Source organism: Phyllostomus discolor, chromosome 6, assembly GCF_004126475.2.
Source record: "Phyllostomus discolor isolate MPI-MPIP mPhyDis1 chromosome 6, mPhyDis1.pri.v3, whole genome shotgun sequence".
Taxonomy (NCBI): Eukaryota; Metazoa; Chordata; class Mammalia; order Chiroptera; family Phyllostomidae; genus Phyllostomus; species Phyllostomus discolor.
The window spans coordinates 128,618,212-128,641,786 of record NC_040908.2 but is presented as its reverse complement, the minus strand read 5'-3'; the positions used below and the strand labels follow the sequence as shown (position 1 = coordinate 128,641,786).

General features: G+C 42.6%; 1 protein-coding gene and 1 long non-coding RNA gene across 5 annotated transcripts in view; both read right to left on the bottom strand.

The window, feature by feature from the left end:
- SWAP70 (switching B cell complex subunit SWAP70) overlaps window positions 1–23,575 on the bottom strand; it is an 85,325-nt gene that overhangs the window by 29,287 nt on the left and 32,463 nt on the right. For 3 of the 4 annotated variants that reach the window (XM_036029005.1, XM_036029004.1, XM_036029003.1), the window contains exons 3-7: window positions 19,031–19,204; window positions 8,551–8,778; window positions 6,784–6,930; window positions 5,550–5,658; window positions 3,059–3,240 (exon numbers count right to left, since the gene is read on the bottom strand). In XM_036029005.1, coding sequence (XP_035884898.1) covers window positions 3,059–3,240; window positions 5,550–5,658; window positions 6,784–6,930; window positions 8,551–8,778; window positions 19,031–19,204 — 840 coding nt within the window. The remainder of the gene's footprint in view (window positions 1–3,058; window positions 3,241–5,549; window positions 5,659–6,783; window positions 6,931–8,550; window positions 8,779–19,030; window positions 19,205–23,575) is intronic. The other variant, XM_036029006.1, reaches the window with a different exon arrangement.
- On the bottom strand, window positions 13,581–16,547 carry LOC118501285. The gene is made up of 2 exons (XR_004903910.1): window positions 14,879–16,547; window positions 13,581–14,725 (listed from the first exon to the last, which is right to left on the bottom strand). It is a non-coding gene; the product is annotated as an uncharacterized LOC118501285 (long non-coding RNA).

Below are 23,575 nucleotides of genomic sequence, written 5' to 3'. Positions count from 1 at the left end.
GAGGCTATGCGTGTGTTGGAGCAGGAGGCGCATGGGGAATCTCTGTACCTTCTTAATTCTATAGTGAACCTCAAAGTACCCTAAAAAAAGAGTCTTTTAATTAATTATTTATTTTTTAGGAAGGGGAAGAGAGGGAGTAGAGAGGGAGAGAAACATCAGTGTGTGGCTGCCTCTCCTACACCCCCTACTGGGGACCTGGTCTGTAACCCAGGCATGTGCCCTGACTGAGAATTGAACAGGTGACCCTTTGGTTCACAGGATAGCACTCAATCCACTGAGCTACACCAGCCAGGGCAAAAAAAAAAAGTCTTTTTAAAAGTTATTTGGGTAACCCTTCTAAAGAAATCTATTTACTTATTTGAAAAATACCACGCTTTTTCTTATTCCTTCTTCTGAATCAACTAAGACCTAGCAAGTCATACAAAATTCACAATCTGTAACCTAATTCCAGGTAATTAAAATATTCATCAGAGCAGTATTTTTCTAAAATTCTTCAATGGAAAATTGGAGAATTTGACTTCTTGATAAGAAAAAGAAAATGATAGATTATTAAGAGATCTGTAATAATTTTCACCATTTGCCCATCAAATCCCAAATCAGTTGCTTAAGTAATTCTATAAAAGTCGGTAGTGGGGAAGCCGTCCAAGGGGCCTAGCGAGGCCTCGTCAGCTCAGGCATGCACTCACCTGCCACGGGGCAGGGCACATACACGCTGCTGGGAGCCTGGGTCCAAAAGAACTTCCAGGGATGCCTGATGGATGCACCTCAAATGCATGATGTGAAGTGAAAGAACCCAGTCTCTAAAACCCACTTACTGAACGATTCCATTGGCATGACAATTTGGAAAGGGCAAAATTATAGGAACAGAAAAGATCGGTGGTTTTCAGGGGTGAGGGGAGGGTCTCAATACAAGCAACAGTGTGAGGAAATCCTTCAAGACACTAGAATTGTTCTGGAGTCTGTCTGTGGTAGTTACAAGAATCTAGGCATGCATAAAAACTCATACAACTATACCTAAACCACAAACTTGCTGTTTGCAAATTTTCTACTGAAGGAAGAGAAGACACAGGAGCTGCTAAAATATTGGCAATATTCTATCTTGACTTGGGCAGTAGTTTCAGAAACAGCCACTTTATTTGTACGCACGTTTCACACTCTCCTTTGCATGCATGGCCCAATCATCCCTTTTCTAAAGCATAGAGGACAGGGCCCCCCTCCCATAACACCCACTCCTGCTCTGTGCACAGTGGATGGAGGAAGCAGCAACCACCCACTGCAGGTGCCCACCCGAGTCTGTGAAGGGAGTTTTTAAAGAAAACATCTACAGCAGAAAGAGGCAAGATGCAGGGGTGACCTGGGAAGAGAAGCAGCAAGACCTGAGGAGCTGCGGTTCGAAAGCAGACGTGCTGGTTAGGAACACCTGTGCCTAAGATTGTATGTCCCCGTGGTTCTAAGGATTATGAAAGTATAAAAAAATTCTTTGTGAGCCAGAGGAAGCCAGCATGCAGTGTAGCACTTCCGTGGGTTGCAGAGAGAGGACCCCACCAGGGATACAGGGCCTTATGACTCGGTCAGCAGTTAGACAGACCTGAGCAGAGCACGGGTGACAGTCCAGATACAGCAGGTCACCAGGGCAGAAGGCCCCCGGTGCCTAGCAATGGGCAAACCCAGGAACACAAGGACCTCGGCCCCAGGGTGACCTTTCCTCTCCCAGTGTGTCACTGGTCCTGCCTTAGACCCCCTGCCCTTTCCTCTCTGTGGATAACAACTCCACCTCAGTTGTGTTGCAGCTCCAGGCCCCGAAAAGCAGCAAAACCAGAGGAGTGAGTGACACTGTAGTTGCCTCAGGGACCGGCCACACTGACCAGTCAGTGAAGACCATGACCCTGAAAGGACACACCTGGAAAGCTGATAAATGCTCTATTGTGATCCTCTCCTGAGACCTCCCCTAAGACTCCTGCCTATAAAAGATAAAAAAAACTGCTCAGGACAAAGGACCCTCCCGCATTGCCTCCTCCCCTCTCCCCCACAGGCTCACATCTCCTAAACTCTAAGGGACCCGCCAGACTTGCAAACAGGGGACCAATGGGCAGTGGCAGCTTGTCCCAGCCTAAACCCCTAAGCCTGTCCCCAAGAAACCCCTGTCTCTGACTTCCAGTGAGCTACAGCAGCCCAGCCTGGGTTCTCCTGTGGCCTCCTCTATGCAACTTCCTTCCTTGTTTCACTGTCCTGAATGTGCTTTTGCTGCACCCAATACATTCCTGCTTTACTGCACTTTGTCTCTTGACAAACCTTTCCTTCAAGAAAACAACAACCACAGTCTCATCATCTCGAAGGTAACAACAGTGTGACCCACCCCCACGCCCCAGGGCAAAGGTGCTGCAGAGCAGGACATGAAAGGTCTTCCAGCTCCTGGTCAGCCTGTGCTCAGTGATGCAGGCAGACGGGCTCACCCAGAGGTGTCCGGGGTGAAGACCACGCCCACACACTGGGTGGGCACTCAGCACCACTGCCAAAACCATGATATAACCAAAGAACAAGGTTTCCCGGTGAACGTTCACAGCTGTCCCATACAGCCTATGGCACCTGACCTCCTAGCCCTGAGATGGAAGAAGCTGAACCAAACTGGCTCTTTGTCTCCAAACAGGAAGTGAAACCTGAAATTCTACATTAAGGGTCTTGCAAAGTCCTTGGGAGTGAAGATGGGAGTTAAGGGGGGGAAACTGAGAAAGGAAGAGACTCTGCCCAGGTCACCAAAAGTGACCCTGACATCCTCAGGGGAATAAAATGTCTCATTTTCTCTAACAAAATTCAACTGTGCTCATTCTTATAAATACGCTTTTCTGATCAACGACATGTCCTTGCTGCCCTGAGACTCTCCTACTTTCAGGGGTGCGAAAATCAGGGTATCTCGCGTGGTGTACATACACTTCCTGAGAACACGGAAAAATCTGCCTAAAGCTGCGGTAAGGTGGTCTCGGTGAAACCTAAGGTCGGAAGCGAGGCCGCCGCGGCTCCTGCAGTGCAGAGCCCTCCCCCGCCCGGACGCCGTTCCCACCTTCCTCACGGCCTCCAGCTCCTGCTGCTTGTTTTCGTTGGCGGCCTGAAGCTCCTTCATCTGCCGCTCCAGCTCCTCCTGCTCCGCTAGCAGCTTCTTCCGGAGCTCTTTCCGACGCTGGCGGGCTTCTTTGTGTGGTGGGGGGCTGCCCAGCTTCAACAGGTGGATAGTAGAATGAATGGCTGGGAGAGGTGGAGGAGAGAAAACAGGAAATACCCATTATCCTTTGTGAGCCTAACCTGCAAATGGCACAGCGGGGAGCAGACGGAGACGCAGTGTAGCTTCGGATTCTGCCGCGGAGTAGCGGTGTGACCTTGAGCCAGGCACGCAGTCTCCGACTGCATCAGGATGCTCATCTCTAAAGTGTGAGGGACGACCTCTACAGTCGCTACCAGTTCCAAAACTGCAAAATAACTAGATACTCCGTTCGGGAATACCACACACATTTGGAGAATTTAAAACCACACTTTCAACTCCCTTCTCCACACTTCTCAAAAGGCTGAATGAGATCACAACACAGGGCTGAGATTCAAAGCCCTGATACCTGATTTGACACCTGCTGTGTTCAGTCAGTCTGACAGCCAAGCCTTTTGAAACCATCTCTTCCGGAGGTGAAAACAGTAGCTACAGTTTATTGAATACTTGCTATATGTATGCCCTTTATGTATATTAGCTCATTTTCACAGGAAGTTGGATTTATTTCCTGATCACTTCAATTATACAAATTTTGTTTTTTGAATAGCTAATACCATCCCATTGTTCAAATTCCAAAGCATGAAAGGACAAAGAGGAAGCCTCTCTCCTACTCCTACCCCCAAGCACTAGGCTCCCCTCCCGACCAGGAGCTAATGCGAACACTTTCTCCTGCATCTTTCCTGAGATACTTTAAGTATATGCATTACTACATCCTCACCTTCTTCGGACACAAACAGTGACATAACACACTCTTCTGAGACCCGATTTTTTTTCACTTAATGTACCCTGGAGAGCGCCCCACATCAGTACACAAAGCACTGCCAGGCTCCCCACTGCATAGGCGTGGCACAGCTTAGTCAGCCATCCTCCAATCAGTGAATGTTAGGTTGTTTGCAATCTATCGCAAACACTTCTGCAACAATGTGCATTGTAAAATATGCAAGTGCATCTTCATCATTTATTTATTAACTCCCAAAACAAAGCTGAGAGGTAGGTACTATTAATGTTCCCATTTTACAGAAACAGAAAGCAGCTACAGAATTTATAACTCAACTCAAGGGACTCAGGAAAGATGACTCAAACCTAGCTTCACTTGCCTCAAACTCTTAAACCACATCAAAAATGACCACAATGTTCAATATAATTTTTTTTATCTGAAACCAAGAGTCCCTATGATGTTGATTAAATTTAGTTTTAAATCCTAGCTCTAGAAATCACGTCTCTCTCTCTATACTACTCAACGACCTCCCCTTTTCCCCAGATAATCCGTCCCACCCCATCCCGCAGAAGACAGCAGCCCAGACCTAACTAAAGGTCACAAGGTCTGGACCTCCCGCAGGTTAAGGACAGCATCTCAACCTAAGTTACCTTTCAGCTCCTGAGGCCTAAAGCGGAGGCCCCCTGGCTATTTTCCCATGCGACCAGACTGGGGGTGCTGGGGCAGACCTCAGAAATACCCTCAGGGACAGAAGAAATGATTTATTACCCTAACCTCACCTCCGACCAATGAGCTCCCAGCATGACCCCAGCCCGCACTTCCCACTGTGTCTTGTGACTTTGCCTTATGTTATCTTTAACATACAGTACCTGCCACTGGGGAGTCGAGTATTTAGCATTAGCTTCCCACCTCCATGTTGGTCAATTCAATATTAAACTATTTTTCTTTCTATACTGTAAACTCCTGCTCATGCCTTTCTTTGGGCCAGTGCATGCAGTCAGACCAAAACAAAAGTGGGGGGTGGGGTTCTGCTAACATAATATGTCCAAGAATATCACAATCAGAACCACCTCATAACTGAAAAATAAAACCTAATATATAATGTCTCATTCTATTAATTTTGGAATAATACTTTCGTTTAAAAGTTTTACATCAAGTTTGCGTTCTTGAGATAATTATTTGAAATGAGTGACTTCTTGCGGAAATAACAGATCTTAAAAGTTATTCAAAAGCTATTCCGTTATTCCTCTTCTGTTTTATGTACTACTTGAAACTTGAGATGGACACTTTAAAATTCTTCATGGTTGTTAAAAGGGGAAATTCCATATTCTTCAAATAGTAACAGCAAGTAAACCTCAGAATATCCAGTTTACAATTTCCCTACAAGATCATTACAAAACTGAAATTTGATAAAAAAAAAATTGTAAACTCCTCTTCATTTGTTTTTCTTTAAACTACCATGTTACACCCAGAAATAACTATAGACAATGAGGAAAGAACCTCAGTATCTTTAATGAGACTCAAAAATACAGAGTCAGAGCTCTCAAGTTACATGACAAACTGTAAAAATTAACTCACCCTGAATCCACTCCTGTTTCTTCTTCTTATCTGAAGCACTGATCTCAAAGGTCTTATCAAAACATTTTATGAGAAAAAGGCATTTCTTTCCATCTTTGTCAGGCAAAGACTTAAACAGAAAGCAAAATTAGTTCTTTAAGAGTTTGCGTATTCAATATTTACATTAAATTCAATCTTATCTACAAAAATCTGGCTGGAATTCAATGTCAATGAAAAATACCTATAAATGCTTATTACTGACTTACTGCTTCTATCCCCTCGGCAACAACACTTTCGGGAACAATGACCCTGATTAGGATGCTGTGCCCGGCCTGGGAGAACCATCAACACCTGGTGTGGGGGCCAGGCTCCGGACTCCGGGTGGTCCTGAGCACCTGACTCACACCTGTGCACATCCCTCACAGGAACCCATGGAGCTACTGCAAGTAGTAACTCCTATGAGCCAGGAGGCTTCTGAGCCAGGGTGATTCCCACACCTGCCTGAGATGCGCTCTCCCAGCCTCACACCTGGGACACTGTAGCTGGGAAGCTGTGGCCCCTGACCTGCATCCTCAGAAGGAGCCTGGCATGGCCAGTGGTAATCTGTGATTCTCCACAGCTCGCTGAACGGAAGAAGACCCCTTTGTGGGTGCTGCACACTCCGGGATATTAATATATCTGGACCATTTTATCCATCAAAATATGTTATCATTTATGAGTAAGATCTTAGGTATTTTAAATGTTCTTCAACAAATACAGACCTGGTCATGTGAACACTAAAAAATGTATGATCTTAAGGACTTCACTTCTTTATGGAATTAACAGTTTAGGAAAAAATGTCCTGAACGTCACTCAAAATATCAAAGGCAATTCTTCAGTTTTATTCATTTCAATAGCCCAGATTTTCTGGTATTTTCATAATTTCAAACATTGTATTACTCAATTTTTTTGCTTTCTTTTCTTCTTTATGACTCCATTTTATTCAATAAATGATTCCTTAAATCATTTATTGTACAAACAAATGAGATTTAATCCCTATATTTTGTTCATGAGTATAAGACAGAAAACAAATTTGTATTAGAAAACAACTATGTTGGGTAGCTTTAATTTTAGTTCAGAAAGCACTGCGACTTTATGCCTATATTATATTGGAAATGTAAGCTTTAAGATTATGTGAAGGCCCTGAGGTCTGTAAGGAAGATAAACTACTTGAGCAGCAGGGGGCAGCACCAGGAAGAGGTAACAGTTGACTTACCTCCACACAGCAGTTTTCATCCAAGAGAATGTCTCCTTTCTTATCTTTCAGATCCTCGCTCACATAGTAAGAAATTATGTTGGGTTTTAGTACAAACCAGCGTTCAGTCCAGTTTTTCCGTTTATGGCCTTTTTTCAACATGTAACCCTATGAGAGATTAAATCAGATATAAATGCCTATTCTTTTACTTATAAGAGCTGATATCATTCTTCCTTGACATTCTTGCCTACTCCGCTATCTGTCTGACAGATGGTCCTGAATACATAAATATCAATGTTCTTCCCCTTTGTGGATCGTGACTCTCCTGAGGATCTATGAAGGTCAAAGACACTATTCCCAAATTCATGCAAGCACATGCAGACCAAAGTCAATGCAGAATTGTAGACACTCAGAGACATTTCCCCTCCCTACAAAGCTAGATAGATGGTAGACTTCAGAATCCCTGATGTTAATAGCACTGTGGGTTTTTCAAAGATTTTACTTATTTTTAGAGAGAAGGGAAGGGAGGGGGAGGAAAGAAACATTGACCAGTGCCTCCGGTAGGCACCCCAACTGAGAACCAAACCTGCAATCCAGGTATGTGCCATGACCAGGAATCAAACCAGCGACCTTTCACTTTGCGGGGTGATGCCCAACCAATTGAGCTACACTGGTCAGGGTGCATGTGCTTTTTTAAAATTCCTGGTCTTTTAGGAGTACTTATTGAAATATCTGACATTTGTTTCAAGATAATACAGGAGAGGCAAAAGTAGGAGAGTAGGATGCACAATGTGCTGGTGGTTTCTGGGACCAGGTGATGGGTATACGGGAGTTCACTATACCCTATTCAGTCTATTTCATTTAAAACACACACAAGCCTTAGCAGGAATTCTCAGTAAATTAAAAACCCAATCAATGGCCCTGGCTAGTGTGGCTCAGTGGATTGAGTGTTGGTCTGTGAACTGAAGGGGTCACTGGTTCAATTCCTAGTCAAGGCACATGCCTGGGTTGCAGATCAGGTCCCTAGTAGGGAGCACTTGAGAGGCAACCACACACTGATGTTTCTCTCCCTTTCTTTCTCCTTCCCTTCCCCTCTCTCTAAAATTAAATTAATAAAATCTTTTTTAAAAAAAGAACCAGAGAATGTATAAATAAGTGGAACAACAAACTTTCTCTCCCCCCTTCTCTTTCTTGAATCAATAATAAAAAAAATTCATCAGGCTTTTAAAAAATAAACAAAATAATAATATATAATCATATACACAGATTCTGGTATAGAATCATATATAGTAATAAGTCCAATAATAAGAAAGGAATAAAGAAGAAAATAAAATTTATAGAAGTTCCACAACCCAGAAGCAATCAATCACTTTAGCATTTGGGCACACATCCTTCCTGCCAGCTCTACACACGCACCCACGCACGCCACACTATGTGAAGGGGACGACAAGACACGGGCTGTTCAACAACCTGCTTCTCCCTCTGACCAAGTTGCCCTGGGGTCTTTCGTATCAGTAAGTATGGATGTACGCAACATGGAATGCTCTAGAAATAGTATGGAAATGTGACCATTTAAACAGTTCTTTCCAAAGAGCAACTTCACCATACTTCAGAAATGCACCAATAATTCTTTAAAATGAAAGCCTGAGAAAATAAGAAATTTTATTCTTGCTCTAAATCTGTATAAAAGTGTACGGGATGTATACTCATCTCTGTGATAAAAATGTTTTATTTCAAACATGCCAAATGCTGAAGGTGAGACACAGTGCAGCGTTACAGGACTCTTACCTGTTTCAACACGTCTAATATAAGCTCATTGAAGACTTCACTGATAGCCATGGACACTGTCTGCCGATCCATGCCTTTGCTAAACTGTCCAGTTCCAATCAGCTCTATCAGCTCCCACGCAGAAAGGCCGTCCTTACTGTCGTCAAAGTTGACTTTATAATGTTCGAACTGCTGCTGCTGCCAACCTCCTCCCATAGCTTCTGTCAGTTTCTTAAGCAGGTATTCAATCTATATGAAGAATTTAAAAGGTATTATTTCCTTGTAAGAAAAAATAACTCTTTAACTTAGTTATGTATCTGTGTTACTTACATTGATAAGGTCAGTTTAAAAAATATTCTTTTACAGTTCCAATAGTGGATGTCTAAAAGAGCAGGGAGAAGGGCTTGGGTAAATGCCACTGGTTTTATATTAACCCAGAGTCAGTAGAGGAATTGAAAACTGATAACCCTCTAACAGTATGTTTGCATACATAACTAAAGCAAACTGCACTCATACACTATCATACACAAACTAATTAACGTGATCTGATTACTCTCCAGGATAAATATTTCAATATATCAGAATGTTAAGCTTACTGAACTAACATGCAAGCACCCAACTAAACAAGCATCTCAAAGTCGTATGGACCAGTCACTCTCCAATTTACAAATGCTTCATACAAGCCAATGACTGGAAATTCATGCTGCCCCTCCCCTTAGAACACTAACAATGTCGCCAACAACGCTGAACTCCTGGTTTGGGCTGGAAGAGCTGATTAAATCCTGAAACACACACACCTTTGTGCAGAAAATACTGCTACTGAAATAATAGCAGGCTAACAGAACATCGAGGTAGTAACACTGAGTGAGAAATTGATAGATGTTATTTTCTGAAAAGCCGGGGTGCCTTACAATCCTCTCGAACTCGACATGTCCAAAAGTGAGTGCCTTCCAAGCAGCTGCCCTTCCTATTACTGATTTCGGCTGGAAGCAATACGATCACCATGGCAGAATCTTTGTTTCCCACTCCCTTATATCACACCGGCAACAAACTCCTACTGTTTTTCCTTCCCTAGATCAGTGTTTTTCAAGCTGTAGGTTATGACCCAATATGAAATCAACGTAGTGGTTTAATGAAGTGAAAAATAATTGAGTTTATCCACAATAAAGACAAATACTGTTTTGTGACAAGTTTTGCTTTGTGTATGCACGTACCTACGTGTTCCGGGCCATGCAATACAATGTGGATCTTCCTATAGGCTGCAGTCAAACAATGCCAATCTGCCCACGACAGCTCTCACCTAGGTCTCCTCCTACCCTGGCTGCCTTTGGCCAGGCCTCCCGGCTGGCCCCCTGGGCTCCTTGTATCTATACTCTGCCAGAGAGAGTTTTCCAAAACAAACCTGAGCCTGTGACCCTCATCTTTAAACTTTGCCCTGGGTCCCGGCCACTTCAAAGACAAGGGCTGCGCTCCTCAGAGTCCCTTGTGGCCATGCCCCTGCCTACTGTCTCTGACACGTCTCCGAGGCGCCCCTGGCAGATTTCACACTCCACCAGTACTCGGTCGGGGTCCCAAGCTTGTTCTATAAAGCACTGGATAGCGAATACTTCAGGCTCTGTGCATCTCCGTTTTATGTTCTTCTTTGTTATAACTGTTTTTTAACAACCCTTAAAAAATGTAAAAACTGTTCTTGGTCCACAGACAATACAAAAACAGACCATGGGCTGGATTCAACCAGTGAGCCACAGTGTGTCAGCACCTGCCATAGATTATAAGTAGTTTACCCACATAACGCACTTGCTCATGCTTCTCTGCCTTTCCCCACACTGCCTCTCTGTCTAGACACCTTTACCCACCTCTGTACCTGGCTGACTGGTATTTGTCCAAGCCCTCCATCGTCTAGGATATTCCTACTCAAAGTGAGGTGTGTGGACCAGAAGCAACAGCATTTGGAAGCCCATCAGAGATTAAGTATCTCAGATCCCACTGTAGATCCCGCCTTAGACCCCAAATCAGAATTCGCCTTTTAACAAGGACCCCAGGAACTTCCAGATGCACATTCAAGTTTGAGAAGCGCTGCTCTAGCGAACCTGCTCTCACCAGCCCTAACCCAGGTCAGGGGCTCTTCCTCATCGCTGTGCTTATGCTTAGCACACTAATTAAAATGATCTCTTTACTAATTTGCTTCCCCACCATTTTCTGAATTTCTTAGAGGAGGGACCATGTTCCATTCATCTTTGAATCCCCAGAACTGGTACCTAGAATGTAGTAGAGCTCAGTGTTTGCTAAACCGAGATATGTGAAACCAAGCCTCCATTTCCTCATTAATGAAATGAACATAACAACACTTCCCCCACGTAACTACTATGGGGATAGAATGAAACAAATACAGGACATTCTGCACAATGCCTCACACACTAGGTACTCCATCGATGTTACTTCCCTTCTGCACTGAGTGGAATGTTATTCCACCATTTAAAGTTATATTTAAGAAAGAATTTGTGAAATAACATGAAGTAAAGAATGGAAAATTAAATTTACTTGTCATTTCCAGCCCATAAAGATTATGTAAGTATTTAGACAAATACTAGAGTAAAACATAGAAACAGTAAGTCTGGTACAGATAGGATTGTGAATTTTTTTCTTTCTCTCCTTTACACTTCCATTAACTTGGTTATACTGTTATTTATGAAGTCAATTTTAATAGAAAATATTACAAAATAGGAAAAACATGTTTGCAAAGAAAGGTACATTAATAAAATATCACAAGATCAAAAAATATCTTAAGTTCTACTGTTTTAACTTGACAAGATTATAAAAATCCTCTAGTATAAAGATCATCTAATTCCTTAACTCTAGCATATAGTAAATGGTCAACGAATGTTTACATGTTGAAGAAAAACACAGGTCTTTCCTTCTCTTGCTGGAGATACATCATCTACTGTTAAGCTTATCAGATAGTATTTTCTTGGCTCTTAAATAAAAGTAACAAGGTCAGTCAGTGGAAGAGAAAAAAGGAAATGGTTAAGAGGAACACAAAGGGAAGAGGGAAGGAGATGATGAGACAGAAAAGAGAGAAAAATATATAAAGGCAAGAAGAGATCGAAGAAAGTCAAGAAAGACAAAGAAAGAAAAAAACCATCAAAATAAATAATTGCCCATAGAAAAATAACTTAGAGGCATTAACATGACCAGAAATTCAATCTCCCCAAGGCAGCACAAAAAGGGGCCATGCTGCCTGATTACAGCCTGGGGTAAATGCAGCAAAGGCAAAACTGGAAGTTTCCGCAGCGAGGCCAATGCAAACATGTGCACACGCCCACATGCATGATGCAACGTGGGAGTGGTGAGGAGGTGCTTCCAACTCACCACTGCATGTGTGCAAAGTCAGAACACAGCTTCAGCTCTTCCTCACCCCACCCCTCATGAATGACCCCAAACCCCTCACACTCCAAGTTTTAGTTCTTCTTGCATATCAAATGACCTTTTATAATGTTTGTAACCCAGAAAGTAGCTGTTCCTAGCAAACTCAGCTCTAAAGGCAGTTTCCCTGGGTTCATCTGGGCCCATCTGAAGGTGCCCCCCCCCCAAACCCTTCCGAGCTGGTCACCAGCACCCGGCATCAGCTCAGCACTGCCAGGAACTGTGGAGGACAACTAACCCACATTCACTTCCTGCTGATTTTTGACACCATCATTTGCTTATCATAATGAAGTAAGTGAAGGACCTCTTAAATAATTGTATCAGGCCAAGGAGCAACAAGCATCGCCATTCTCAAGGATTCAATTATACTAAATAATAAATCACGTGCTGCCGTGTTAGTCTCGAGTGGCCTGCAACAATTCTAAGAGCTCATTCAGTTTCAGGAAGCAGCTTACTTCCTCTTTCCAAGCAAGTTTCACCAAAAATAACAAAGAATAAACTTTTCAGCTGCATGTGATTTTTGATGCCTTTGGCTCCAAAATCCTTGTTTAAAGTTCTTTCCCCATCATCATTTAAAAGGGCCTCTCATGTCTCAGCAACAATTCAGGTTTTATTTCACAGAGGATCTCTTAAAACTATTTCAGGTTTGATATTTATTTCAAGACACTCCTTCCAAATAAGCCCAAAACAGACACATCCTGTTTTGTTCTTGCTTCTCTGGGAAATGAATACTAATGTATAAACTATACTTCACAGACACATATTTCCAGGAATACCCTTTAACGAAAATTACAGAACCATCTCAAATGGGACATACCATTTCTTGATTTTTGCATTTTAAGTCACTTAATGTTTATTCAATATTCTTGACACTACTTTCTGGACAATGGAAAACTAAGTCAAAAGCAAACTTATTTATACAACTTATGTTATTCATATGACTACCACTGTTACTTATATAGTACTTTTCAAAGCTGAAGAATAAAATTTTACTTAAAAACATTCTGGACCTATGGTAGGGAGATTATTGGAAACATAAAAAAAATTACTTTAGCCCTGGCTGATATGGCTCAGTAGATTGAGCGCTGGCCTGCAAACCAGAGAGTCACCGGTTGGATTCCCAGTCAGGGCACATGCCTGGGTTGCAGGCCAGGTCCCCAGTAGGGGGCACTTGAGAGGTAGCCACACATTGATGTTTCTCTCCCTTTCTTTCTCCCTCCCTTCCCTTCTCTAAAATATAAGTAAAATCTTTTTTAAAATATTTTAAAAGTTACTTTAAATGTATAAAGTCTAAAACCTGTTGGTACAATTACAATTAAACTTATGTATATACTCATGACAAAGACATACTTCAAATTTTATATTTTAAATATATGGTTTCACATTAAATTTTATTAAAACCTTTAAGTCTAAAACTAGTTCAAAATATAGTTTTTTTAATGTTATTAAAATATTTAGAAAGGAAGCAAAATCTAAGAGAGAATGGCCATCTTAGAAATATTATGACTCCAGTGTTTTCCATAAAATGTGACCTCAGGCGTGCAGCGCTCTGTCAAAGAACAGGAGATGTGCGGAGAACTCAGCACACACCAGGCCACGTTTCGAGGCTCAGGAGGCTGGTTCAGCAGCCAGGCAAGCCGTTCCACACAAATCTGCTCCAACGATCCTTTCTTTCCCCACAAATGGCCACAGAGGAATAATCGGCAAAAATAACTTTAGTCTACTTTTAACTAGAAGAAACACTGAGGGAGTTAAGGATGTCAAAACACAGAGTAAGTCCAAACAATAAAAGGACAAGGTATGCTGCCTGGCTAAGTCCTAGGGAGGCTTTCTGAAGTGAGATTAATTTGTCTGGAAAGAGCACCCTGACGTTCCTGTCGGCCTACAGAGATGAAGGGAAACACGCTGCGGAGTTTTGGCCGGGCTCTGCGTGCAGACAGGAGAGACTCATGGTACAGGCTCAAAGCTCACGTGGCTCCGGTTCTCGGAGCCAGCTGGAGAAGAAACCTTTCGAGTTTCCTAAGCGGAGCAGTCAGGACGCGGAGGCTGACTGGCTCCCTTCACAGCCTGTGGCCCAGCGATGATGTAAAGGCAGTAAAAAGTCCTTCACATCAATCAAGTACGGCCTCAGGAATAAGGCCAAGTCTCCTTACTCACTGATTTCTAATCTGAAATCAAGACAAGATCACTCTCAAGTTCACCATGAATATTTTAGTAATGGAAAGAACCAAAACATCGCAGGTAAGAGACCCACCTCTCTCCTCACGTTCCAAGAAAACATAAATGAATCAGAACACTGAGAATAGCTACAAAATGTCTTAAAAGATGATACTGGAGATTTCGCTAGCTTAATTCTTCCAAGCAGCATAAAATATCATTTGCATATCTTTTTTTCTATGTCTATAAATATTCTATCCTCTTCCATATTTCTCTATATTAAGCTAGACAGTTTTTTTTGTGGACAAAAATTTCACAGCATATTTTATTTTTTATTTTCCCTTTAACATACATGCACAATTACATCATCATGGTTATTAAGCACTGAGACCATTCCTACCAGGCAGTGAATCTGCCTGGTCCTTGATCACCTGTGACCACGTAATTGCTAACTCCAAGGGCAACTTCTCACTCATCGCTGATTTTTCTGCAGCAGAGGATGCAGGTAACTACTATTTTGGTGCTTAGAACTTTTTCTATCTTTGGCATCCATGACTCAACACTCTCCCAGTTCTCCTACCTCACCAACTATTCAACTCAGCTTCCTTTACCTAATCTACTTCCTCCTTCTGCTACAGGAATAGTCCCAAGGTTTTGTCCTCAGCCTCTCTTCTCCCAGTACAGTTTCTTCCTACCTGATCTAACCTACTTCCTATGGCCTCCCTAGCTCCGTGACCAGCCTGGCCTCTCACGAGCCCTAGATGTGCACTTCAGTTGAATGCACATCAGCTCCAGAAGAATGCTCCACCTAAAATGCCAAATGTGCCGAACACATCGTTACACACTGTACCTCCAATCTGTTCATCGTTCTGTCATTCATCATTCCATCATTCATACACATACTCACACACACCATTCAGTGTGTGCTTACACTGGGGCAGGACATTATGTTAAATGCTCCACATACATCAACTATTTTAATCCTCACAAGAATCCAATGAAGAAAGGAGTTATCCCCATTTTAAAGATGAAGAAACCCAAACAGAGAAAGTAATTTGTTCAAGGTCACATAAAAAGTGGTACAGTCAGGATTTAAACCAGGCAGTCTTTATTTCAAAGACCATGCTTTGAACAACTACACTATGTTACCTCCCAATTGCCCAGGCCATATTTCCACACAGCAAGGTAGATACTAGGAGCTTGGTCCTGTGACTTTCAGGTCCCTTCCATCTGGCCTTCTTTTCCATTTTTGCTGACAATACTATGTTTAAGTCCTCTATGCCACCTGCCTTCTCTTAACTTCCCATCTCCCACCTCTCCACATTTTATCTACTTACCTGTCATTCTCTTGCTCAAAATCACCAGTGGCTCAGAGCTCCTTACTGCATATAGGATGAAGTCAAAATTCTTTCCAGCCTCATCTACCACCCCTCTTCTTCACAGCCATCAGTTCACTTAGAAAGGACATATGTCATTCTCCTTGAATGCTCAGCATCTAATCCCCTTCTTCTGCCTGGGGAATTCCCTTCCTCCCAGTGTAGCAGATAAAAATACAAATGTACACTTTCCAAGCCTCCTCTGCAGCCAGCTTATGGCACCTGACCTAGACCACACCATGGTCCCAATTGTGAGCTGGGAAGTGGATTCCATAGAGACCTGCCCCTGGTAGAAAGAACAGCAGCAGAAAGACCTGAGTTCCTGGGCAGCGAGCACCCAGTGTGCAGGGCCAGAGGTGTTCCTTGGTATAAGTGCAACCCCCACCCTCCGGTGGCAGCAGCATTTTCCTTGTGGTTCTTCACTGGGGCAACCAGTACTGCTCCAGGCTGCACAGCCTCCCCACCTGGTTTTTAGGCCATCACGGTGATTCTGTGAACTATCCAACAACCCTTTTAAAAGTTCCTTTTTGCCTTAAATCAGCCAGTCCTGGCGTTTCCAAGTAAGCATCCTTCACTCCTCTCAGAACAGGCCCTTTGCTTTCCTGACCCATATCACCTTGCCCACTGTTCCTTCCGTCCAGATTTTTTCTCTGTTAGTTGAAACTATTCCCATCTTTTAGGACCCAGCCCAAGTACTGCTTTCCCCATAAATATAATAGTTACCAGGTGCCCATAAATAGCTACCACTTAATGAGCACTAAGAGCATGGTGTTTTTCTCATTTGATCTTCACAAGTACAGTAGGAGGTAAATACTGGCATTAGCCCTATTTTACAGTTGAGCAGAATGCAACGAAAACAAATTAAGAAAATACCCTAATGTCATGCAACTAGTGAGTGGTGATAGAACTGAAATCCAGGAAATCTGACTCCAGGCCCCTGCTCCTGATCAGGGAACAACAAATTGTGGCCCATGAGTCCAGTCTAGCTCAGCAGCCAAATCTGGCTCACAACATGCTTTTATACCCATAATCTAAGAATAGTTTTTACATTTCTAAATGGTTGGAAAATTTTTTAAAATAATATTTCATGCCCTGGCTGGTGTGGCTCAGTGGATTGAGTGCTGGCCTGCGAACCAAAGGGTCACCGGTTCGATTCCCAGTCAGGGCACATGCCTGGGTTGCAGGCCAGGTCCCCCGCAAGCGGCACTTGAGAGGCAAGCACATACTGATGTTTCTTTTCCTCTCCTTCTCCCTCCCTTCTTCCTGTCTAAAAATAAATAAATAAAATCTTTTAAAAAATAATAATATTTCATGACCTGTGAAAATTATATAAAATAAAAGCTTCAACATCCACTTTGTTGAAGCACAGCGATATAGTGTCTATAGTTGCTTTCATCTTCCTGAGACAGAGACAGTATAGCCCAAAAAGCCCACAAAGCCTCAAATATGTACTGTCTAGCCCTTCAGGACTCTGCTTTTAACGACTACATCACACTGCCTCTCTTAGAAAGCCTCCTGGTTCCCTTTCTCCCGCCAACCCCAAACTGGAATAATCTTTCCCTTCTCTGTATCTGCATGGCATCTGCATCTTTCATATAACAAGCGCACATTTTGCTTTGAATTACACTTGACTTTTTTCTTTTCCTTCAGCAGACTGTCAGTTCCTTGAGGCAGGAAATAATCTCTCTCACTTTGTACTCCTCTTGGTGCCTTGCTTATTGTTGGTAGCCAGTAAATGCTTGCTGATTTTTAATAAATACTATAACATGAAAGTTTTAAAAAGATTTTCCTAACATGAACAAGGATCGCAGAAATCAGAGTCCAGACTCGGTACTGGCAGGGTGGGGAATAAAGGGCCCACTCAGCCACTCCTGGTAGGTGTACAAATTGGTACAACCTTTCTGAAGGGCAGTTTTGCCTTGTTCATCTAATAACCAGAAAGTGTGTGTTTCTTAGGTCTCAGAATTCCACTGCTGGAAATTTATACTCTGGAAATATATAGACTAGTGTGTAAAAGTGTACGCAATAGTAGCAGTCAGGAGTTTACACATTTACTGAGTATACGAGGTCTGTCCAGAAGCTATCCAGCCATGTAATATAAAAAACAGAGTCATTTATGGAAGAAGATACAAGATACAAGAAACACTGTACATAGGACAATGATGCCTCAGTCCCCTTCAAAGCAGGCACCTTGGGATCTCACAGTTCTCCTAATTGTCATCGGCTGCCCTGTCATATTTTCCTGAAACTCATCAATGGTCTGAAATCTCTTCCCTTGCAAAGATGATTTTAGTTTTGGGAAAAGCCAGAAGTCACCCACCGATCACCAAATCTGGGCTGTAGGGGGACCGTGTCACCTGGGTGATTTGATTTTTCACCAAAAAACTCTGTACCAGATGTGATGCGTGGGCAGGCTTGCTGTGATGAAGCTGCGAATTGCCAGTTGCCCATAGCTGTGATCTTCTGAATCATCCAAATAGTTTCCAGGGAGGAATGTCCAAGCTTAACACAAAATTTGATGCAGATTTGTTGCTCTACTAGTTCAGTCATTTTGATTGTGCAAATCAAAATGCCACACAGTGCACATGCTCACTCAGTGGCATCTACCACCCCACTGACTAGTACAGTGAAGTTGTCATTGTTCACACATGTGCATTCCAGTCCACTCTCCTTGGCTGCCAGGTTACATCAATGTCACGCAAACTATTCTTGTTATATTAACAATGGCTGGACTTTTTCCACACAGGCCCCATATATCACATGCTGGGCACTGAGCTAAGTCCTTTAAATTCAGAATCTCATACCCCTTACAAGTTAACACTGTTCTGAGTTCTGTTTTATAAAATGAGGAAATTAAAATCCAAGAGGTTAACCAATTTGTGCAAAGCTAAGGGATTACAGATGACTCTTTAATGGAAGAGCTACAGCCGATTTTAATTTTTCATATTATGAGGCTTTTCTAAATTTACTGCTGTAGTAAACATATATTACAGGTATAATTCTTTAGGGCAGTACGATAGCATAGAACCTTACTTCCCTCTTCATTTTCCTTTGGAAACATAGGGAAAACAACCCAGAACAACACAAGCAAATGTCCTTTTCATTTACTTTGCAAAGGATCATTATAGTCACCACACTGGACTTAGAAACAAAACCAGTATTTCCTTACATAACACAGACTTGAAAACATTCTGGATCCCGAGTTTACTACGGCATCATTCGGCCAGTTCTCAGGGGCTTTCCAATATGCAAGCAGACAGAAAATTGTGTTGTGACTTGTGCTGAATAGATATTCTTTGGACATTAGGATGGAGTCATCTATAATTATAGCAATTTGTAGAGGAAGAGCCCCACCCTGTCTGCAAATCTCCAGGGATAGTACATGACCCCAAATCACTAAGTTTTGGACTTGTTTGAATTTAGACCATTTTTCCTCTGACTCAAAAAGAAAGTGCAAGATCTCCTTCCATATCTATACTGCCTTAGCACAAATACTTCCAAGCTAGATCTATTAAATGCAAAGACAGCCCAGAGCCATACCTTACCTCTTCTGGCACAATAATTAATGGATATTTGTCCTCAGATAAGAAGTTGAAAATAACCCATACTTTAAATGAATCCTCTTCCGTAATGAGCAAGGGACTCTTTGTGAGGTTTTTTTTGACACAGAGGGTCCAACACATCCTATTGAATTCAATCTTGTCAAAGTTGTCTTGGACCTAAAAAAGAAGGAGGAAAAATTAAAATGAACCAGTCCAAAATAAGTACTATAATTACAGCCAAATAAAAGAGAAAGACAAAGCCTACTACAGGCTTTCATTTTAACGAATCCAATTAACCAATAACCATTTTTTAAAGATTTTATTTATTTATTATTTTTAGAGAGGGAAGGGAGGGAGAAAGAGAAAGAGAGAGAAACATCAATGTGCGGTTGCTGGGGGCTGTGGCCTGCAACCCAGGCACGTACCGACTGGGAATCAAACCTGCAATACTTTGGTTCGCAGCCCACATTCAATCCACTGAGCTATGACACCCAGGGCTCCAATAACCATTTTCTATGTATATGCTTAGGTAACACGCTTTCAAAGGCTCAGTTAAGAATGTTATATATAGCCCCAGCCAGGAGACTCAGTTGGTTGGAGCATCATCCCACATACCAAAAGGTTGTAGGTTTGATCCCGGGTCAGGGGACACACCTAGGTTGCAGGTGCAATCCCTGCTTGGGGCACATATGGGAAGCAACTGATTGATGTTTTTCTCTCTCTTTCCCTTCCTCTCTCTCTAAAATCAATAAACATATCCTTGGGTGAAGTTAAAAAAAAAAAGAATGTTCTATTTAGTCTAACACTGAAGCACCATCTGTCCACATCACTCACTTGGCACATAAAATACTCACTTGTCAAATAGTTATCTTTTTCATGTGTACACATTACCTTCTAAGTAGACTACCGATCCTGGCACAGAGGAGTCCAGAATGTCAGTTACTCATGCAGACACCGCATCTTTACCTATATAGTCACAAAAGGTACCTTCTGTTGGGAAAAACTGCTTAACTGAAATTCTAAAGGACAGCCCTGGCATGCAGTCATTCAATCATGCATTCAACATTCCCAAAGCATCTACAATGAGCCAAGTAAGTACTCTGCTACAAATTAAGGCATAAAGATGAAGAACTTGGGCCCTGGCTGGTATGGCTTAGTGGTTGTCGGCCTGCGAACCAAAGTATCACGGGTTCAATTCCTAGTCAGGGCACGTGCCTGGGTTGCACGCCAGGTCCCCAGTGAGGGCTCACAAGAGGTAACCACACACTGATGTTTCTCTCCCACTCTTTCTCTTTCCCTTCCCCTCTATAAAAATAAATAAGTAAAATATTTTTTTAAAAAGATGAAGAACTTGGTTTTCTCCTTTTATGGTAATTATTATCTGCCAGGAACAATGCAAAGATACTTAATATAGTAGTAGCCCATGTTTCCAAGGAATGTCAAGACAATTACAGTATAGTGTGACAAGTATTAGAATAGTTAAAGTGACATGACAACAGCACTGAGCCCTGAAGGACCATCAGGAGTCAAGCAATCCAAAACAGAGTGAAGAAGGTCCCAGGTAGAACAGAATACAAGACGGCCCAGAGGTGGAGACAAACACGTCGGTTTGGAAGAACTATAGGAAGCCTAATGTGAATTAAGCCCCTGCTGCTAGAGGGTGGTATGAATTGAGGCTTTTTGTAAAATCAAACAACAGAAAGTAGTTTGGACTCCTTTAAATAGAAAAGGAATTAATTGAAAAGCAACAGGTAGCCTCAAAGATCCAACACAAGCCCTGGAAAACCTAAATTCCAAAGCTAAGCTGTCACCAAACTAGGCAGAGCAGTCAGAACCATAGTGAAAAGCATTCACGGGAACGGTGCGGTGGACACGCCACTGCCAGTGTAATGATGTCTCCACCATGAGGCCATCGCTGTTGCCACTGACCCAGCTGCAGGTTCAAAGTCCCACTGGGCGAGTCTGGGTCACATTCCTTCACCCTAGCTGCCAGGGAACAGGGAAAATGAGTATCTGAACTTTTCAAAATCTGAGATATGAAACAGGTCCTGTTCCCCATCAAGACCCTGTGGAATTTCACAAACACAAGAAAAGAGTTCAGACACTGGACAAAAAGTGACAAATGTCCACTGTATGGAGCACAGTGAAAAATGAGGCTAAGGACTTGTGGTCAAGATGGAGGTGTAGGTAGACATGCTTCACCTCCTCACACAACCACAGAGAAAATTATAACTAGATCTCAAAACAAATAACAACCAGAACTGTCAGAAAATCGAGCTGTATGGAAGTCCGACAACCAGGGATTTAAAGAAGCGGTATTCATCCGGACGGGTAAGACGGGCAGATTGTGTAGATGGGTGGAGAGGCCACAGTGGGAGCGGGGGCTGGGGGGCAGGTGGAGCAGGTGGTTCTACACTCACGTGTGGTAGATAAAAATCCGGGGGAACAACTTGGGAGCAAGCAATTCCAGCCCCAGGCCAGACTGCACAGCACAGAGTTCCAGCACCAGGAAGATAAATCCCCATAACTTCTGGCTGTAAAAACCACTGGGGTTGGGCAGCGGTAGAAACTGCCAGATTTTCAGGAAAGGCTGTTTAAAGGGCCCTCGGACTTAGAAAAAACACCCACTCTGGGATTCACCACCAGGGCAACATATGGAAGGGCGCCAGTCGCATATGGAAAATGGGTGAAGTGACTAGAAACAGGGCAGCTGCCAGGTAAAACCCCAGAAGCCAGGCAGCAGCAGTGTCCCCTTCCCCAGGCCCTCCCCCCACACAGTGCCACAAAGCAGTGAAGCAGGTTGCCCACCTGGTGATTACCTATGGCTCTGCCCCACACAATTTATAGGTGCCTTTTCTACAATAGGCCACACTAGTAAGACAGGGAGTCAAAGCAACTCTACTTAATACACAGAAACAAACACAGGAAGGCTGCCAAATTGAGGAGACAAAGAAATATGGCCCAAATAAAAGAAAAGAACAAAGCCCCAGAAAAAGAACTAAACAAAATGGAGATAATCAACCTATCAGATGCAGAGTTCAAAACACTGGTGATCAGGATGCTCAAAGAATTCACTGAGTATGGCAAAAACATAAGGGAAGAAATGAGAGCTACACTAAGTGAAATAAAGAAAAATCTACAGGGAACCAACAGTGGAAGGGATGAAGCTGAGAATCAAATTAATGATTTGGAACACAAGGAAGGAAAAAAGCATTCAATCAGAACAGCAGGAAGAAAAGAAAACTAAAAAAAATGAGGATAGCCTTACAAACCTCTGGGGCAACTTTAAACATACGAGCATCAGAATCATAGGGGTGCTAGAAGAAGAGGAAAAGCAAGAAACTGAAAACTTATTTGAAGAAATGAAAGAAAACTTCCTTAATTTGGCAAAGGAAATAGACATACAAGTCTGGGAAGCACAGAGAATCCCAAACAAGTTAGACCCAAACAGGACCACACCAAGACACATCATAGTTAAAATGCCAAAAGTTAAAGTTAAGAGAGAATCTTAAAAGCAGCAAGAGAAAAGCAAAGAGTTACCTGCAGAGGAGTTCCCATAAGACTACCAGCTAATTTGTCAAAAGAAACCTTACTGGCAAGAAGGGGCTAGAAAGAAGTATTCAAGCTCTGGCTGGCATAGCTCAGTGGATTGAGCGCGGGCTGCGTACCAAAGTGTCGCAGGTTTGGTTCCCAGTTAGGGCACATGCCTGGGTTGCAGGCCATGGCCCCCAGCAACCGCACATTGATGTTTCTCTCTCTCTCTTTCTCCCTCCCTTCCCTCTCTAAAAAATAAATAAATAAAATCTTTAAAAACAAAACAAACAAACAAAAAAGAAGTATTCAAAGTGATGAAAAGCAAGGACCTACAACCTAGATTACCTGATCCAGCAAAGCTATCATTTAGAATGGATGAGCAGATCAAGTGCTTCCCAGACAAGGTCAAGTTAGAGGAGTGCATCATCGCCAAGCCATTATTACACAAAATGCTAAAGGGACTTATTTAAGAAAAAGAACAAAATCAAAACCATGAACATTAAAATGGCAACAAATTCACAGCTATCAACAACTGAATCTGAAAAAACAAACTAAGCAAACAACCAGAACAGGAACAGAATTTTTGATCTGGAGATTATTTGGAGGGTTATCAGCTGGGTGGGGGAAGGGGGAGGATAGGGAAAAAGGTACAGGGAATAAGAAGCATAAATGGTAGGTACAAAATAGACAGGGAGGTTAAGAATAGTATAGGAAATGTGGAAGCCAAAGAACTTACATGAACGACTCAAGGACATGAACTAAAGGGGCAACTGCTGGAGGGAAGGGGGGTTCTGGCTGGAGGGGGGACAAGGAGGAAAAGACTGGGACAAATGTAACATCATTATCAATAAAATATAATTAAAAAGCAAATAAATAAAAATTAAAAAAAAATAAATGAGGCTAGGGGGAAGATGAAGACCGGATCATGAAGAGCCTTATAATTCATTATTGAAAGAACGAAAAGGAGCAGCTAACAGCGTGCATTATAAAAGCCATCCTCTGGGACAACATGGA